The 16720-nt window shown below is 41.3% G+C and overlaps 1 protein-coding gene across 2 annotated transcripts in view; it reads left to right on the top strand.

Moving 5' to 3' along the window:
* The first annotated feature begins 305 nt into the window (after positions 1 to 305).
* NEMP2 (nuclear envelope integral membrane protein 2) overlaps positions 306 to 16720 on the top strand; it is a 28028-nt gene continuing 11613 nt past the window's right edge. Inside the window, exons 1-6 of one of the 2 annotated variants that reach the window (XM_053665060.1) lie at positions 306 to 524; positions 9551 to 9672; positions 13598 to 13820; positions 13962 to 14034; positions 15054 to 15147; positions 15955 to 16069. In XM_053665060.1, the coding sequence (XP_053521035.1) occupies positions 416 to 524; positions 9551 to 9672; positions 13598 to 13820; positions 13962 to 14034; positions 15054 to 15147; positions 15955 to 16069 (736 nt within the window). In that variant the 5' untranslated portion in view covers positions 306 to 415. Of the gene's footprint in view, positions 525 to 6237; positions 6360 to 9550; positions 9673 to 13597; positions 13821 to 13961; positions 14035 to 15053; positions 15148 to 15954; positions 16070 to 16720 lie in introns of those variants that run through there. The other variant, XM_053665061.1, reaches the window with a different exon arrangement.

The raw sequence follows: 16720 nt of genomic DNA, 5'->3' as shown, positions 1-16720 counted from the left end.
GCCCTAAATCCCCTGAGTCACCGGTCAGGCAAATTTTAAGCAAAACGCACATAAGCGTGACCCCTCCCTCCCCCCCACCTCCCCTCGGGAGCTGCTGTCGCTGGGACGAGGCCCCTGCGCCCCAGGAGTGGATGAGACCCGGAAGCGCGGAGGCCGGAAGGAGCCGAGGGAGACCCGTGAGCTGCACGACTTTAGGCCCGACGTGGCCGCGGGCCCGGGCGGAGGCGGGAGCGCTCGACCGCCCCACCCCAGCCTCCGGAGGTGGGACCTCGGCCTTTCCCGCCAGAGGAACGCCACGCCTCCCCTCCTCCCGCCCCGCCCCTCTCCCCCTCCAGACCCCCGCGCCATTTCTGCTGTTCCGGGCCGAAGAACCCCCCCAGAGGGTCTTGACACGCCGAGCTGATCTCCGGGCGGGATGCGGTGGCCCCCGGGGCGGTGGTGGCTGCTGGTCTGGCTGCCGCCTCTGTCCACACTGCCCGCGGGCGCGGTGCGCGGGGAGGAGGCCGTCGTGGCGGCGTTGTCAGGTAACCCCGGGCACTGGCGGCCCTGGCGACAGGCGCGAACACGCCCTCCCCGCCTCCCCGATTCCAGTCTGCCACGTCCCGCGAGGGCGCTCCCCCTGCCCGGCGCGGCTAGACCTGGGGTGCCGGTGGGCGCGTCCCTGCCCCGCGAAAGGCTCACCACGCGGGCACAGCCTGTCCCCGCGGCGGACCCAATCTTTCTTTCTGCCTGCTTGGCCTTCCCTGGTCTCTGCTGGGCCTTGGGCAGTGTATGTTTTTAGGACAAGATGCAACCGCAAAATTCAGTGTCTAGCCTAATTCTCTCCTTTTACAGAAACAGCAACCTGAGGTCAGAGATGTTTTGATTTGATCCAAGTCACACAGCTAGTCACTGGCACAGCTGACCCTGGTCTACCGGCCTGCAGCACCGGGCTTTGTATGGTACATACATTTAGGTTGAAAACTTTATTCTCTGTTTACCTTCGGCTTCGGAATTTGGCTGAAGTTCTCCTGCCCCTGACCAGGTCTGTGACTTTAAGCCAGTCACTTACCTGCTCACACATAAAACTCAGATAATCAAGAAATGGCAGTTGCTCGTAGTGTTGTTATGGGTTTATACATTCATTGCTCTCAAGATCCTGGCACAGAAATTGTAACTCCACAACTGCTACTAATTCCTATGAGCTTAACGTTTCTATTTCGTTTTACTCTCATAAAATCCTTTAAAAGATTTCCTGGCATCACTGCCCACCAATTCTCTCTCTCTTTCTTTTATTGATTCCAGAGAGAGGGGAAGGGAGGGAGAAAGAAAGAGGAGAGGACCATGCATGTGAGAAAAATATCAATCACTGGTACTAGGGAATAGAAACCCAGGCACTTGCCCTGGCCAGAAATCGAGCCTGTGACCTTTCAGGTTTGCGGGACTTACGCCCAACCAACTGAGCCACGCTGGGCCATACCATTGGCTACCTCTAGTTGCAAATGAGGCAACAAGTGTGGTCTTCTAGCTTCCCAGCCATCCCCACCCCAGCAAATCAGGGTTCTTTGTCCAAGGATAAATCGGTTATGAGATTATGCCAGAGGAAATCTTGGGAAATCACCTGAGGGAACTGTTTTACATCAGTTTACATTGAATAGACATTTGTGGAATGTTTCCTATGTGTCCGACAGTGTTGAAGTGCTTTAACTGCATTATTTTATTTGATACCCATAGTAGCCCTGGGTGGGGGTAGCATTGATAAACCCATTTTACAGATCAGAAAATGAATGCTTAGTAAGAAATGTGGCCAGCATATACTGATGAAAAAGTAAATCACAGTACTGCCAAGCAGGAGGGTTTTTGAGCATGGTAACAGCCGGAATAGTATGAGGAGCTGTGGACCAACACCCAGAACCTTGTGTTCTAGCACAGTCGTTACATTCAGCCACCCATTTGTAGAATTACCTCAGTTCAGGCACATAATATATTTTCTAAAAGATTTCATTTATTTTATTTTTAGAGAGAGAGGAGAGAAAGGAGAGAGGGAGAGAAACATCAGTGTGTAGTTGCCTCTCACGTGCTCCCCACTGGGGACCTGGCCTGCACCCAGCCAGGCATGTGCCCTGACTGGGAACCAGTGATCCTTTGGTTCATAGGCCTGTACTCAATCCACTGAGCTACACCAGCCAGCGCCAGTCTTTACAGACTGTTGTTTTCTCATTAGTAAAATGAAGGCATTTTATTGCTGAATTTTTCCCATATTTTCCTCACCTTTTTATTTGCCCCAATGAATCTAATGTTTTTCGAGTTTCTGTCACCAGACCAAGTGTTTACATTTCACTTCTCTGTTTGGTTAATCAAAGCCATACCTAAATGCCTATCAGAGCTTCTGCCTGACACATGCAGGATGCCCACTGAGTTGATAAAATTGTAGCCCACAGCTAAAAAGAAAAAAAGCAATTTATGAGCCTTAGAGCGACATTTGCCATTCTAGACAGGCTTTACAGCACAGACAATGAAGCATCTTTGATCCTGTGGGGTGCCAATGACACTGCTGGAACCTCTGGATTACACTAAGTTTAAGAACCATTGCTGCCCTAAAAGTCCTAGTTTTAATGAGGAACCTTGAGATCAAACAGCTGGTACTTCCTTTAAATAGGGGACATCTTTAATGTGAAAGGCTTGGATTAGGTGATACTTCCTGCCCTAAATTTTCATCTCTACCACACATGTACACCTTGCCATGGAATGGAGAACATTAGACTGAAGCCAGCTTTCTGTCACCCTATCTGAAATAAAGTGAGAGGCAGTTGACACAGGAGGGTCAGCTCTGGCTGAGAGGAAGAGAAACTTCAAGCGGAGCATCACGGGTGCTTTTCAACCAGGGGGGAGGTTCCTAGAAACCATATGTTGTCCTGTGATGAAGTTCAGGTCATTGCATTGGATTCCCAGGCTTGAACTATAGCAACAGGCCATTTGAAACCACAGTATTCAAATTCATTTATGGGAGAAGAAAAATCAGTACTTGAAGTTAAAATCATAACTAAATATGCATTATTAGCATGTGCTACTTTCAGTTTCATTCGCTGTGCATTTTCTTGGAGAAATAAAAAGTTAGGATTTACATTGAATTCATATGTTAAAAAATCCTAGGGTTAGTGGAATAGAGAGGTTACCTTTGTAACTGGTGCTACGTGCTAACTCCTTTGACAGTGTGGGGTTTTGCTTTTTTTCCTCTATTCTCCTTTTTCCAAAATAGAAGCAGTTACAGTCCAACTAGAGAAAGTGACAGTCTCATAAGTGATTTTATTATCCTGTTACAGTTTCACCTGAAGATTTTGTTTCTCACATGAGGACCATGTAAGGTTAAATTTTCAGGAGAAACATTGCTGAAATATTTTTATGTTGGAAGTTGGCTAAGATCTGCTAAGGTTTGAGGAGTATTTGTGCTTTTTATTTTTGGCATACTCGTATTCTACAATATAAGTAGGTTTAAGTATGCCCTTTTTTGAAGTTTTGACTGAATTCTTTACCTTATGTATGACTAAACTCTTTAACTTAAATTCTTTACCTTATGTATGACTAAACTCTTTAACCTAAATTTATCTTTATACATTTAGGAAAACTGATCAATGACAAAAGAACTACAAAGGAGTGATTTTAAATTTATTAGTTAAAGCAGATGATATGCAGCTGTCCCTTTTTATATATGATAGGTAGTCTTAGATTAATTCAATATTTATCAATTGAGTGGTATTTAAAATGAACTAAAGGATCTCATTGGTTCAAGTAATCCTGACTTAAGTCCTCTGATAATATGAATAACTGTGCTGTGTCTTAGCAGTTGGGGCATGGCTGTCCAGAAATATACTGTTCTCTATAATTCAGATTTATTGAAAAGATTAGAGAACCTGCCGAAGATTGTAGGGAGTTAAGGAAGGCGATGCAGCTTTGTGAGGTCGCCTTAGTAAGGATGGCATTCAGGCTAGGTCCCCAGATCCTCCTGAGTGCTTGGGAGGTGAGCCAGGGCTGGGATAGCTTGTACTTCCAGACCTTTCTCCTGCTCTGAATCAGGTTCGAGGAAGTAAATACCTAGATTATGGGGTACCCTCCAAGGTGGAGACATATTTCAGCCCCAAATGGAAGCAGTAGCTCTCCCTAGGCAGCTGTTCTCTCTTGACCAAATGAATGATTATTGTTGCATTTTTGTGAATCCTTAGAAACTTTTTGTTTTATGGATTGCATTGTAAGGGGATTTTGCTGATATTGTGTGGGCCAGAGAGTCTCATCCCAGTGGAATGAAACCAGCTAAGACTGAGGCCACATGAACAAATGACACCTGCAGACAGCCTTCAGTGTCAGGGTTTGAACTGTGATAGAATTCAGATAAAGTTGTGAAGCTGGCTGCATTTCCTATTTCCCACCCTCAGGTGGAGATAGAGGAAGTAGAATTTGAACAGTGAAATGTTTCTAGAAGAAGATTGAGGACGGGAAGAGAGGCCTAGGAAAGACATACCTTTGTAAACAGTCTAAGACAGTGATTTTCAACCTTTTTCACCCCATGGCACACACGAACTAATTACTAAAATTCTGCAGCACACCAAAAAAATGTGTATTTTTTGCCAATCTGATAAAAAATAGGTATAATTTTAATTTATTCACATTGGACAACTCTTGGCTATTGTCATTTTTTTTTATTTGACAAACTAAGGGAAAAGAGATCAATCCCCCTGAATGAAGAGTCAGGTATTGCGCGCTTTAAAAATTCTTGTAGCACACCACTGTGCCTCTTGAAGCTGATCTAAGATAAAAAGGTATGGTTCTTTGTAGGAAGGCAGTAGGCTAGCCATGATAACAATCTTGATTGTCACAAGTCACTACTGTCTTATGCCTCATCCAACTAGCCTATGCCTTAAGGTTCACATGAACTCTTAGAGCTAGGCTTGTAGCTTCTTGTGGCTGTGACTTTCTAATTTCTTAGATATTTAGAAATTCTTATGCGGGTTGATCGAAATGCATTCACCTTAGGAGAGAGGTGATAAAAATGAGGGCAGCCAGAGGACACCATGAAATGTTGCCACATTGTTTGTAATGTCTCATGTATTGTATAAATTCTAGATCAACTACATCTCAAAAGCCTGAACAATTCCTTGGGAGGCACTGTTTGCAACATACTGTCAGTAGTGTTTTTATAGGTATCAGAAGACCCAGCTGGTGTACCTCAGTGGATTGAGCACAGCCCTGTGAACCAAAGGGTCACTGGTTCAATTCCCAGTTAGGGCATGTGCCTAGGTTGTGGGTCAGGTCCCCAGTTGGTATTCGAGAGACAACCACACATTGATGTTTCTATAGGTATCAGTAGGGTAGCCTACCTCCATTAGTATTTGCCTTAATCTGGTTGAAGACTCAGGTGAGATCCAGAACTTGGGAGTGCCTTTGCACAAAATACACTGATATACTATATACAAGGAAACAAGTAGGAAAATTTGGGGGCATCCTGAGGACAGGTGGGTTGGTGTGGCCAGAGCAGCCAAGCGGAGGGAAAGTGGGAGAGGTCATAGGTACTCAGGTCCTTGGAAGAGAGGGTGAATTTCATTATGGGCTCAATGAGAAGTTGTGGAGGGTTTTAAATAGGTCATTCATATGCTCTGATTGATGTTTTTGAAAGACCTGTGTGCCTATGTGCTGATTGGAGAACAGGTTGTGGGAGAAATCATAAGGGCAATTCTGGAAGCAGGAAGACCAGCTATAAGGCCATTACAGTAATCCAAGTGCAAGAGAACTGTAGTTTGGACAACAGAGAAGCTTTACTCCTAAATTAAACTATTGCACTATACTTAAACTGCACCATCATGCTCTTAAGAGTTACAAATATCAATGATTTAGGAGACAGTCTTAGGACCAAATAAATAAAAAAAAACCTTAATTTGAAAATAGTATTTGTTTGCAAAGCTCAGGGCCAAAGATGATATTCCCACAGACCACTAACAAGAGGGCATTTCCTGGTTATGGGAAGTGATGTGGCCCCTGAAGTGGTGGAGCCCATTAGGAGAGGGGACAGCAGGGAGGGACTCTGGATGCCCCAACAAGAAAAGTCCCTGGCACTGAGTATTTGTGTGGTAATAGTAACTGAAGAAAGAAGTGGCTGGAAGTTAACATTGCTATAATGGTCTGGGGCTGCTGGGGTCTGTGGACCTTAGACTTCAGGCTCTTCGCCTGCCCCACTGGAATGTACTCCCTTTCCACCAACAGGTAGAACTTCCTCTCTTGCTGGGGATCCCCAGCATAAAGTTCTCACCTCTAGCCGCCTGATTTAGTCCTGTTCCTGCTCAGAGAGCCTACAGGAAGATGTGTGGAGGCAGAACATAGGATATTGGAAGGCGAATCCAGAGCCCTTCTCTCTCTGCTGTTTCTGCCGCTCACTAGTTGAGGATTTTGAATGTGTTTTGGTGTGTTCTCATCACAGTTGCTCAGGCTCTTCTAGGTTCTACACTGCCTTCTCCGACATTTGTCTTTTATTCAGCTGGCTGCAGCCTTTTGATGTCCCTGAAGTGCCCTCTCCCATGTGCAGCCCTCACCTAGAAGCATTTGCATCTCAGCTATACCTAAGAATACACCTCAGCATTGGTTGCTTCATGTGTTGGGATCACTGTGCCTATATTCTCCTTTTGGCTCTTATATATAAACAGATGTTGCAGGAATGCATTTCTAATTGTTAGTGTCTTGTATTTAACAGCCTCTAAAGCTTTCTTTTCATGTCTTTTTAAGACCTGCCTCTTAACCTGGATCCTTGTAATTGCACCTGAGGCTCTCAGACTGCAAGTTTGTTAGTATTTAAAAACATACTCATTTCCTCAAAATGTTAACATTGAGGATTGAATGATTTGACAGTGTCCTAGTGGAAGATCCTGGAGCCTTGTGTACCTTTCCTGCTTGGGTAGCTTTGTGACCTTTATGCAGTTATGTTTCAGGAAATAGTGGGCATTCACAGTGTCCTTTCCCCAAGTCTGTCTTCACTTTTCTCCAGCTTAATGCCAAGGGTGCTTCTAGCCAGAACAGGGACCTATTTGGGCTTATTCACTACTATTCCCCAAATGAAGGTAATTGTTGACTGTTAGGGCTGGAATTATGTGTTAGGGCCGGAATTAGATAAAAGTAGCCAAAAGGAACCCGAGGCAGGCTCCAGACTGTCTCAGCAAAGAAGACAGAAAGTACAGAGTGCTGGACAAGATAAACCCCCTTGTGCTTGACCTTGTCCTTGCAGAAACTTATCCATTGTTGCAAGCAGAGAACATAGCCATGTGTGTTTTCTCGAGATAGCCAATTGCTAACAGCTACGTCTGCTTCTGTATTCACTTGCTTGCTCACCCCAATAAAAACCCCAGGCTGTAAGTGCCAGGCGCGACTCTCATCTGCAGCCATTTTGGCACCCGTGTCTCTGAGACACCCCGAGAGTTCACCCCTGCGCAGGTAAAACTTTGAAACTTTGGCCAATAAAGTTCCATCTTAAACTCCTGAAATCTTCTGACATTTGCTCGCATTGGGGTATGTTACATTGACTAGTTTTTACTGGTTGCTCAGTTCTTCCCCAACTTTGTGCAGCAGGTTGTGCTAACTTCATTTGAGGTTTTTCTGGAGAAATTGCTGACCACACTTTCTTTAAGGGGATGGGGAGAAGGTGGAATTGGGTGTAAGTACCATTTCTGTGTGCCCATAATCCTGTTGCTGTTTCCTGTTGACAGATACAGTGGTTACACCCTATTCTGGACCTAGAAGAATTTATTATTTTCATCTCATTTAATTTCACAATAAATTGAAGTACAGCAGGAGATGAAACCTATCGCTTTATAATTTTCTTGTGGCATTTACTGTATTTACCCACTCTAATATAATGCCTATCTTTCTCTATTATATTGTGTTGTTATGTTATTATATATTTGTATATTATATATAACATACATACATTTATATACACACACATGGATGTAGCTACATTTGTCTCTAGTCATATTTCTCCTGTGCTGCAGACCTATCCATCTTCACTTAGTCCCACCAACCAAATTTCAGCATGTCCAAAACTGAACTCATCTCTATTCCCTGTGCAAATTGCACCCCATATTCCTTATCTGGGTGAAGGACCTTGCTGTCTCTCCATTTATCAGAGCCTTCACATCATCTTGTTGTCCCTCATCTAATGAATCTCTTAAGTGTGTTGATTCCACTTCCTAAGTGCTCTTCAGTCTGTTTTTTCTACCTCCTATTTAGTTCATGTCTTGTTGGAATTGCTTCAGTAGCCTCCTTAGTGGTTCTGCTTTGAGTCTTCTTCCCCTCTAGTATCTCGTATTGCTTAAAGAGTGCTCTTTCTAAAACATGACTGTGTTCCTGTGACTTATTTATCGAACTGGTTATTCTCTCTTTGTTCCCACTGATCCATTCTCTGCCCTTCACTCCCCTGCTCAGTACTGGGAAGCTGACCTCTATGGATTGTATCACCTGGGCTTCTTTGCCCCCTGGCTTCCCATTGGATTTGGCCCGTGAGAAGCACTGTAAGGAGGCCAGGAGAGACAGGCTGAGATACCCATCCCCTTACCCCACCGTTCCACTGAAGTTCTGACAGTGATTACAGTCCATCACAGTAGCTTACCTCCCAGCCCCCAGTAGCCCCAGTAAGGTCTGGTCCTCCCTTTAGCATTTAAGCCCTAAAGCAGGGGTGTCAAACTCATTTTCGTCAGGGGCCACATGAGCCTCTCAGCTGCCTTCAAAGGGCTGAATGTAGTTTCAACTCCTTAACAGGTAAGGAATAGTTACATTTATACAGTCCTAAAATTATTTCAGCCCTTTGAAAGCGACTGCGAGGCTGCTATGGCCCCCGGTAAAAATGAGTTTGACACCCCTGGCTTAGGGTGTTGAAGGCTTTTAGCTGTTGTTGGTGCCTTATCAATGGTTTAACCTACCTACAGGTTCATGAATTCTTTTCAGTTAAATCTTTTTGAGTGTCAGTAGTTTCTTGCTGAGACTTTGGTACTGACCTAAAATCCTTTATGCTCTGCTTTAAGCATGAAGCTTACATTCCTTAGTGTAATAGTAACCACTGCTTACCTCTCCAACTGCAGGTGTTCAGATGTGCTCATATGTTTCCTATGTTCCATCCTTGTGAATGGCTGAACCATTTCTGTGATTTCCCTCATTGCCAGATTTTGTATATACTTGCTACCCTTATCCCTGACTTCTGTTTCATTGCCTGCAACTTAATTATGGAGCACCTCACTCACATTTCCTCTTTTCTGGGAAGCTGCCCTCAATTCTTTCCCTCTGTTTCGAGACTAAAGAAATGCCTATTCTTTCTGCTCTTATAGCGTCCTCCAAATGTAAAAATATTGACACTGGACTGTAATTTTTCATCTGTCTCCTACGAGGTTGGGAGGACTGAAGTACTATAATTACCATGCAGAAAAATTTATTGGCCATAGAATATAAAAACAGCTACCATTATTCCTGTGAATAAAAAAGAAAAAATAAATTTCTGGGAAATTAAATATTTAGGAAATGTATTTTCTTTTCTGTATCCCAGTTCCAAAGTGCAAAGCTTTGAAGGAAATGGATTTAATTAGTACTTCTGAATCACGCTGTTACTGCTACAATCAAAATTCCCAAGTGGAATGGAAGTGGAAATACATATGGTCAACTGTGCAGGTAAGACTGTCCTTTTAAATCATGTGTTAGGAACAGGAAATTAAAATGTACTATTTCAAGAGTAGAAAGTAGCTTTTGTATGACTTAGAGCTGTGTATCAGTATGAAAGCTGACTTACGGATCATATACAGTGATTCAAGAGGAAGGGTGTGGGGGAGGGGACATTTAATTCTGTGTTTTCTTCACCAGCCTTTCTCCAAACCACTCCAAATAAATATACTATCTAAGTAAGTACAGTGTACTTGCTATCTAGACAGAGGTAAAGAAAAATACCATCTTGCTTACTTTACAAAATAATTGCTATCCCAAGCCCCTCTAGAAATTCTGAGTTTACCTCTGATCCTAGGTATGGCCAAGATATAGTAGTTACTCTTGATAGCACAGTACTTTACCTCATTCAATGTTTAATAAATGTTTATTGAGCACCTACCAAATACCAGGAATTTTAGGCTCTTAGGATATATCAGTAAACAAGACAGATACTTCTATAATATTTACACTCTTGGTGGTGGGGATAGGGTGGGGTAAGCTATGAATGTAAAAGAAGAAAATTATTAAACTAGTTAAGTGCTATGAAAAAAAGAAAATGTAGAGTAAGATAAATTGATTGAAGGAGATGGAAACTGAGTTGCAGTATTTAAAAGGAGTAGTCAGGGTAGAGGGTGACATTTGAATAAGATTTCAGCAAAGTGAGTACATTACCCAAGAAGGTATCTAGGCAAAGAGTGTTGCAGGCTGTGGGAATAGCTAGGATATATTAGTAGGCACATGATGTTGATTTATATCATTACTGATAATTTATACACCCTTTGATCACTTGGTTAAGGTTGTACCTGTCAATTTAGAGTTTTACTGCTGTAAAATGACTAATTTAACCTATGTAGGGAATGAATATTTTCAGCACATAATTTAAGACTATGTTGAGATCCAATTCCTCATCAAACTTTCATCACCTGGTTTTATTATCCATTAATGATGCTTGCCTGAATCAGTTATCATGATATTTGTCAAAGGGTGATTTTTCTAATTCCATTATTTCTTCTACATTCATGAGTTTTTCCTCCTCCAATTTACTTAAATCCACATAATCTCAGGGATTTCCAATTATTCATTGGACTAAAATCCATTACTTGGGCTTTTTGATATTTATTTTGCTATTCAAATTGCCCTAATTTTAGCTAGCAGGAGCCCCTTCAAACTAGCTCCTATGACCTTTAAACTTGTGCCCGTTATTTGAGCATTTCCTTACCTTCTGGCAAACAAGAAGTTCTAGGTTTATCTTGTAATTTCTTAGACCCAGTTCTGGAATCATACATTTTTCCCAGGAGCATTCAGTGTTATATTTATTGCTACTGCAATATCACTGTCATATGTATACATACACATGCATACCCATTCACCTGCAAATGTATCTATTTCTGTCTATATTGAAAGCTGTGAGTTCTGATTTCTCCAGTACTGTTTATTGAGTTAATTCTAACCTTCCTTTTTTCCATATTTGTAATTTCCTTCTTAGAAAAACCTGGTTCCCATTATACTCAATATATTGATTTATTTGCCTAATCCTAGAATACACTGAAAATAATTTCATATTTGTAAGCTGTACCATTGTATAAAACAAACCTAGTAATAAGAGTTCAATATTTGTTTACACTGTGTTTTTATCTTTATTTTGAGGGTATATAGTATAAATACTGGGCTCAGAAGTTACTTGGGTCAATTGCTTCCACCCGTCTTCCTTCAGTTTGGTTATATTACTCATTTGAGATATATTTGTTTTTATTCATTCCCATTTCAGGGTTGATTTTATTATTTTTTGTTGTGTGCAATATTAATATTAATAAGTACACAAAGATATTTTTAGAGAAGTGTTACTGCCCCTCATATTCCTCTATGCAAACCCTTGTTGGTAGTCTTACTAGTTCCTGCTATATCTTTCCTGTGTTTCTTTTTGCCACGGTGAACAGCAGTGCGTATTTATAAATGGTGCTTAAGGCCAAGAGACTAAGGAGTGAGTTTAGATGGAGAAGAGAAGAGGACCAGTGACCAAGCCTGGGTCAGTGAAGAGGAAAGGGGCAGCAGAGGAGAAGGGAGAAGAAGCAATTAGTGAAGAAGATGTTCAAGAAGCCCTGGGGGAAGGAAGTGTAACAAGGAAAAGGGAATGATCAGCAATGCCAATTACTATTATGTATCAAATAAGATAACTGAGAATGAATTGATCTTTTGAATTAGGAACATGGAGGCCACTGTAAAGGACAGCCTGATGGGAGTGAAAGCCTGACTGGAGTTGGTTAAAGAGAACGGGAGGAGAGGCACTGCAGACTGTGGGGGAAAGTGGAGTCAACAGAAGGCTTTTTTAGTGAGAAAATGTTGGCATATTTGTGTACTGGTAGAAATGGTCTAGAAGAGCGGGGAGAAGTATGGTGGAATGTTTTTGAGTAGGCAAAGGTGGATCATATCCAGTGGAAATGTTGGGGGCTTGCCTTGAGAATTGAACATGCAGATATCTGGCAGTTTCCTCCCTCCAGGGCCAAAAGTAGAATGTGTGCCTGCAGATGCTGATGGGTGGGGTTATGGTGTAGGGGCTAGTCAACATTATTTTCTGGTGTTTTCCATTTGAAGTAGGAGGATCACCAGCCAAGACTGAGGAGGGGAAGGAGGTGTCGGGAAATTGATGGAGAAGTTGTGAAATCCTTGTGGAAGAGAGTAGAAGAGTGACTGGGTGGGAGTATGTGGTATGAATGCCTACAGCTTTCAGATCCCATTCAGGCTCACAGTTATAGGTGTAAAGTGAGACCACTGTATGTTTCTCCAGCATAGTCAGTGGCACAAATGCAAGAATGGAGTATGTGGAGGGTTGGATTTTGGAGGGGGACATCACAAAAAAAGAGGGACACAAGGGTCAAGGATATATGTAAGGCAGTGGTTCCTAATGATACATCTTGGAATTCAGCTGGATAAGAAGGGGCTGAGTTCATTAAGAGGGTGAGGAGCAGGATAGAGATGCTTCATCTGTGGGGGGTGCTAAAGTGGACATGCTGGAAAGATAGGAGGTAGTGGTCAGCCAGTGAGATGTGTGAAATACAACCTGTATTTTGGGCTTCAGTTGGGACTGACAAGATGTAGCCTGTGGCCATGGGAGTGATTAGCTGATGTGGGTAGAGGACAAGAACAGAAGAGGAGTTCAAGGAACTGAGAAGCCAGCATGTTGGAAGGAGTTTGGTGTGTATACCATGTATGTTGAGAGAACAACTGTAATCCAGAGACTAAAGTCCAAGGGAAATGAGGGGTAGGTAGACAGTGTGTGATACCACCTGATGCCTGAGATTCAAAGCTGGTGCTCTCACTCTCCTTTCCAGGCTTGCCCTGGTCTTGGACAAGGAAGAGAAATAGAGGGATAGACATAGGCAGCAGCAGAGTTGTCATTTAATGGTAACTGGGTTGTCATCATGGTTGGCATTGTAGCTAGTGCTTTGCTCTGAGTCTTGAATGGGACCAGAGGTTGGGTTCTGGTCCTTCTTCAGGAGGCTGCTGAGAGAAGCCATAATTACATGCATTCAGATGATTCAGAAGAAGGAAGCACTTGTTCTCAGTTGCAGTGGAAAATGGTAGATAGATAAACCCTATTCTCATATGTTCATAACCAAATAGTTTGCCACCTATTACTTTCTATCTCTTTGTTTACATGTCCCTTGGCCACAGTAACCTGCTAGAAGAGGAAGTTTAATCAATCACAACTCAGGGGAACAAACATCCAATTTCAAAAATGTCTGTTGTAGTGCATGTAGGTTTATCTGTGGCATCAAAACAGTGCCACATAAATCTGCTTGTTCTTTACTTACTGGTCTCGGGGTCTCTTTCCTCCTCTGTTTATCATTTTAAGAAACTTCTTATGTTTATGGAATTTTGTATTCTTGTTTTATAGGTGAAAATTACCAGTTCAGACCTGCTCAGTATTGTATACATCACAGAAAGACAAAATTGCCAGTATCCAGAAACAATTCTATCTGTCATCAAATGTATTATTCATAAATTTTGGGTACCAAATGACTCTCATGAAATAACCATAACCATTAATTCATATGTGGAGACTGTGTGCTTTGCTGTGAAGCCTGTTAGAAATTATACAATACACGTAAATCGAAACAGTAAGTCTGTTTTTATTATACTGGACTTTCTTGGGTCAATTTTTCTAGCGTGACATTTCAGTATATTGACTTTTCTCTTTAGTCACTAACACTACATTGACACAAAATCTTTGTTTTGTATATGTGTCTTTTTTATTCCAGTTGTGGATTCCAAACTCTTCCTTGTGTTCGTGGCAGGCATTTTCCTCTTCTTTTATGCAAAGACCTTGAGTCAGTAAGTATTCATTTTTACTTTCTTAATTTTGTGAATCAAAAAAAGTGTAGGACATATTTGATGCTATGCTAAATGTTAGCACACTAGTTTGTAGGTAGTTCTTTCTTTAGGTTTTGCAAACAGTAGGTCTGAAACTCATGCTTGAAAAGCCTTTGAAACCAGTAATATTTATTTGTATAGTAATGATATGTAAACGTTACAGGATGCTTCCTCATGCATCATTTTGTATTACATAGTAATATATATTATTTTAATTTATGTGGTCCTCTTAACAACTATGTGAGGTCTGTATTATCACTTTCATTTTGTAGATGGAAGACAATTATCTGTCATCACATGACTACTTTTTGCCAGGGCTGAGATTTATACTCGAGTTTTCTGATGCCAGATGCCTTGCTCTCTGTATTATATTCAGGCTGCCTTCCAGATTTGAGGTTCTGATACAGAAGACTAAACAAATTTCTGATAAACATATTATGCTCGTATTTTCTTTTTAACAACTTCACTAGTGAAAGAGGAATCTCTTTCTATTTTACTTCTTAGCTTGTTATTCTTAACATTGGTTACTTTTGAGCTTGTAACATAATCATGTGTATCCATGCTTCTCATTAAATGGGATGTTGCTGTAAAGCTTGGACTCAGAGGAGCTGAGCTAGAATCCTCAATCCTCTAGTTAGCAGATACTGACTTGGGGAAGGTCTTTAACTTCTTGGTGCCTTAGTTTAGTTCCCTGTAAAATTCAGACCTGGATAGCTGTTTCACAAGGCTATTGTGCATGCATGTAAAGCTCTCAGACAAGTGCCTGCTACATGATAGGTGCTTAAAAATCACTGTTGGACCAGATTCTGAACAGACAGTAGCCCAGACATTCTGTTTTGAGTTAGTGGCAAGCTATTTACCATAAATTTCAAGTAGAGATTTCATTTTATAAGAGTGTGGCTACTATCAAGTTAAACATGTTTTTCATCATGAAAGTGGGGCCTGTCTTTTAAATAGCTTTCATCTGCTTGTCTTGACAGAAGCCCTACTTTTTATTACTCTTCGGGGACTGTGCTAGGTATTCTGATGATATTTGTCTTTTTCCTGCTGCTGATGAAAAGGTTTATTCCTAAGGTATGTATATTATGTGCCAGTGAATCAAAATGGAAATCAGGATATCCACAGGCATGAAAAATGGATCAAATTAATTCACATTGATTATGATAATTCTTAATTCAAACTATATTTCTACATTGTATAAACTGGCTTTAAAATGTATTTTTTTCTAGAGATTTCATATTTACTTGTTACTGTATGTAGGCTTACATAGTAAGTTTTGGTGGCACCTTTTTTTGAGACCCTTTTATTTTCTAGATAATGTGTTTTTCTTATGAGTGACGGGGGCTCATTCTATGCTAAGTGTTAATTTCTCCTGTCTGGGCATAGCTGAGGACTCTCGTGATGCTTTGAATAACAGTGTTGCCACATCTGGGGATTTCTTTATTATTACTAGTTCCCCCAAAACAGAATGTTTTTTGCTTAGTTGAGGATAAATAAATAGTTGTTCATGATGATAATGTTGTAATTTTTCTGATTAAAGCTTGCAATTCCAGCATTGTTTTGAGATACATTTATTCCTTAGAACAGTGTTTCTCAAACTTTAATGTACATGCAAGTCACCTGAGGATCCTGCTGAAATGCAGATTTTGACTCAGGATGCTGTGGTGGGGCCTAAGAGTCTGCATTCCAGCAAGCTCCCAGGTGATGTCAGAGCTGCTGGTTCATGGACCATACCTTTCATTAGACCCTAGAGAGTATTGAATTGACTTCAGTGCAGTGTGATGTAAAAGATGTCTAATACAAAGGGTTTATTTGTTTACTTCTGTTCTTATGAGAGTGAATAAACCAAAAACTGTGCCGTTTATTTTCTTCCACACACAGTATAGCACCTTTGGGGCTTTAATGGTTGGTTGTTGGTTTGCTTCAGTGTATATGGTGTACCTATTGATGGAAAATCTGAAGTGGCTGTGGTATGAAAACAGAATATATATATTAGGTAGGTAAATTTTTTTAAAAATACATTCAATTATTGGAAAACTGAAAAGTACAACTAGAGGCGACCTTTTGGCATATATTTCCAGCATCTAAATTTTCATTTTGAACTAAGAAGTGCTGTTAAAAGTAATATTTTATTTTATTCCCATAGTTGATGATTTTAGATCTCATTTTAGACTCTTATGACATCCTACTTCATTTTCTATACTGTCGATCAAAAGAGCAAAATATTATTTGCCCCTTTGAATTGTAGTCAAACTCTGACCACATCTAACTTGTAATGAAAAAATTTCTCTAAAATGTGGCTCTTTATATCTTTTTCTTGATGTATTCACTATGAAAGATGAAAAATCCTAAATATAAATGACTGATAAAAACTTGACTTTTCAGAAACAGATTGGCTATTAAGAAACCACTTGGCCCAGGCTGGTGTGGCTCAGTTGGTCAGAGCATTGTCCTGTGCACTAAAAGGTTTTGGGTTTGATTCCTGGTCAGGGCACACATCTAGGTTGTGGGTTCAGTGCCCAGTCAGGGTGCATGCAGGAGGCAATCAATTAATGTTTTCCTCTTATATCAGTGTCTTTCTCTCTCTTTCTCTCCTCTCTCTCATCCCCTTCCTTCCTCCTACAGCAATAAAAAAAATGTCCTTGGG

This window comes from Artibeus jamaicensis, unplaced genomic scaffold (assembly GCF_021234435.1).
Source record: "Artibeus jamaicensis isolate MK-2021 breed Jamaican fruit bat unplaced genomic scaffold, CSHL_Jam_final contig_391, whole genome shotgun sequence".
Classification (NCBI taxonomy): domain Eukaryota; kingdom Metazoa; phylum Chordata; class Mammalia; order Chiroptera; family Phyllostomidae; genus Artibeus; species Artibeus jamaicensis.
The sequence above is the reverse complement of the archived record's forward strand: the minus strand, read 5'-3'. Positions and strand labels throughout refer to the sequence as shown.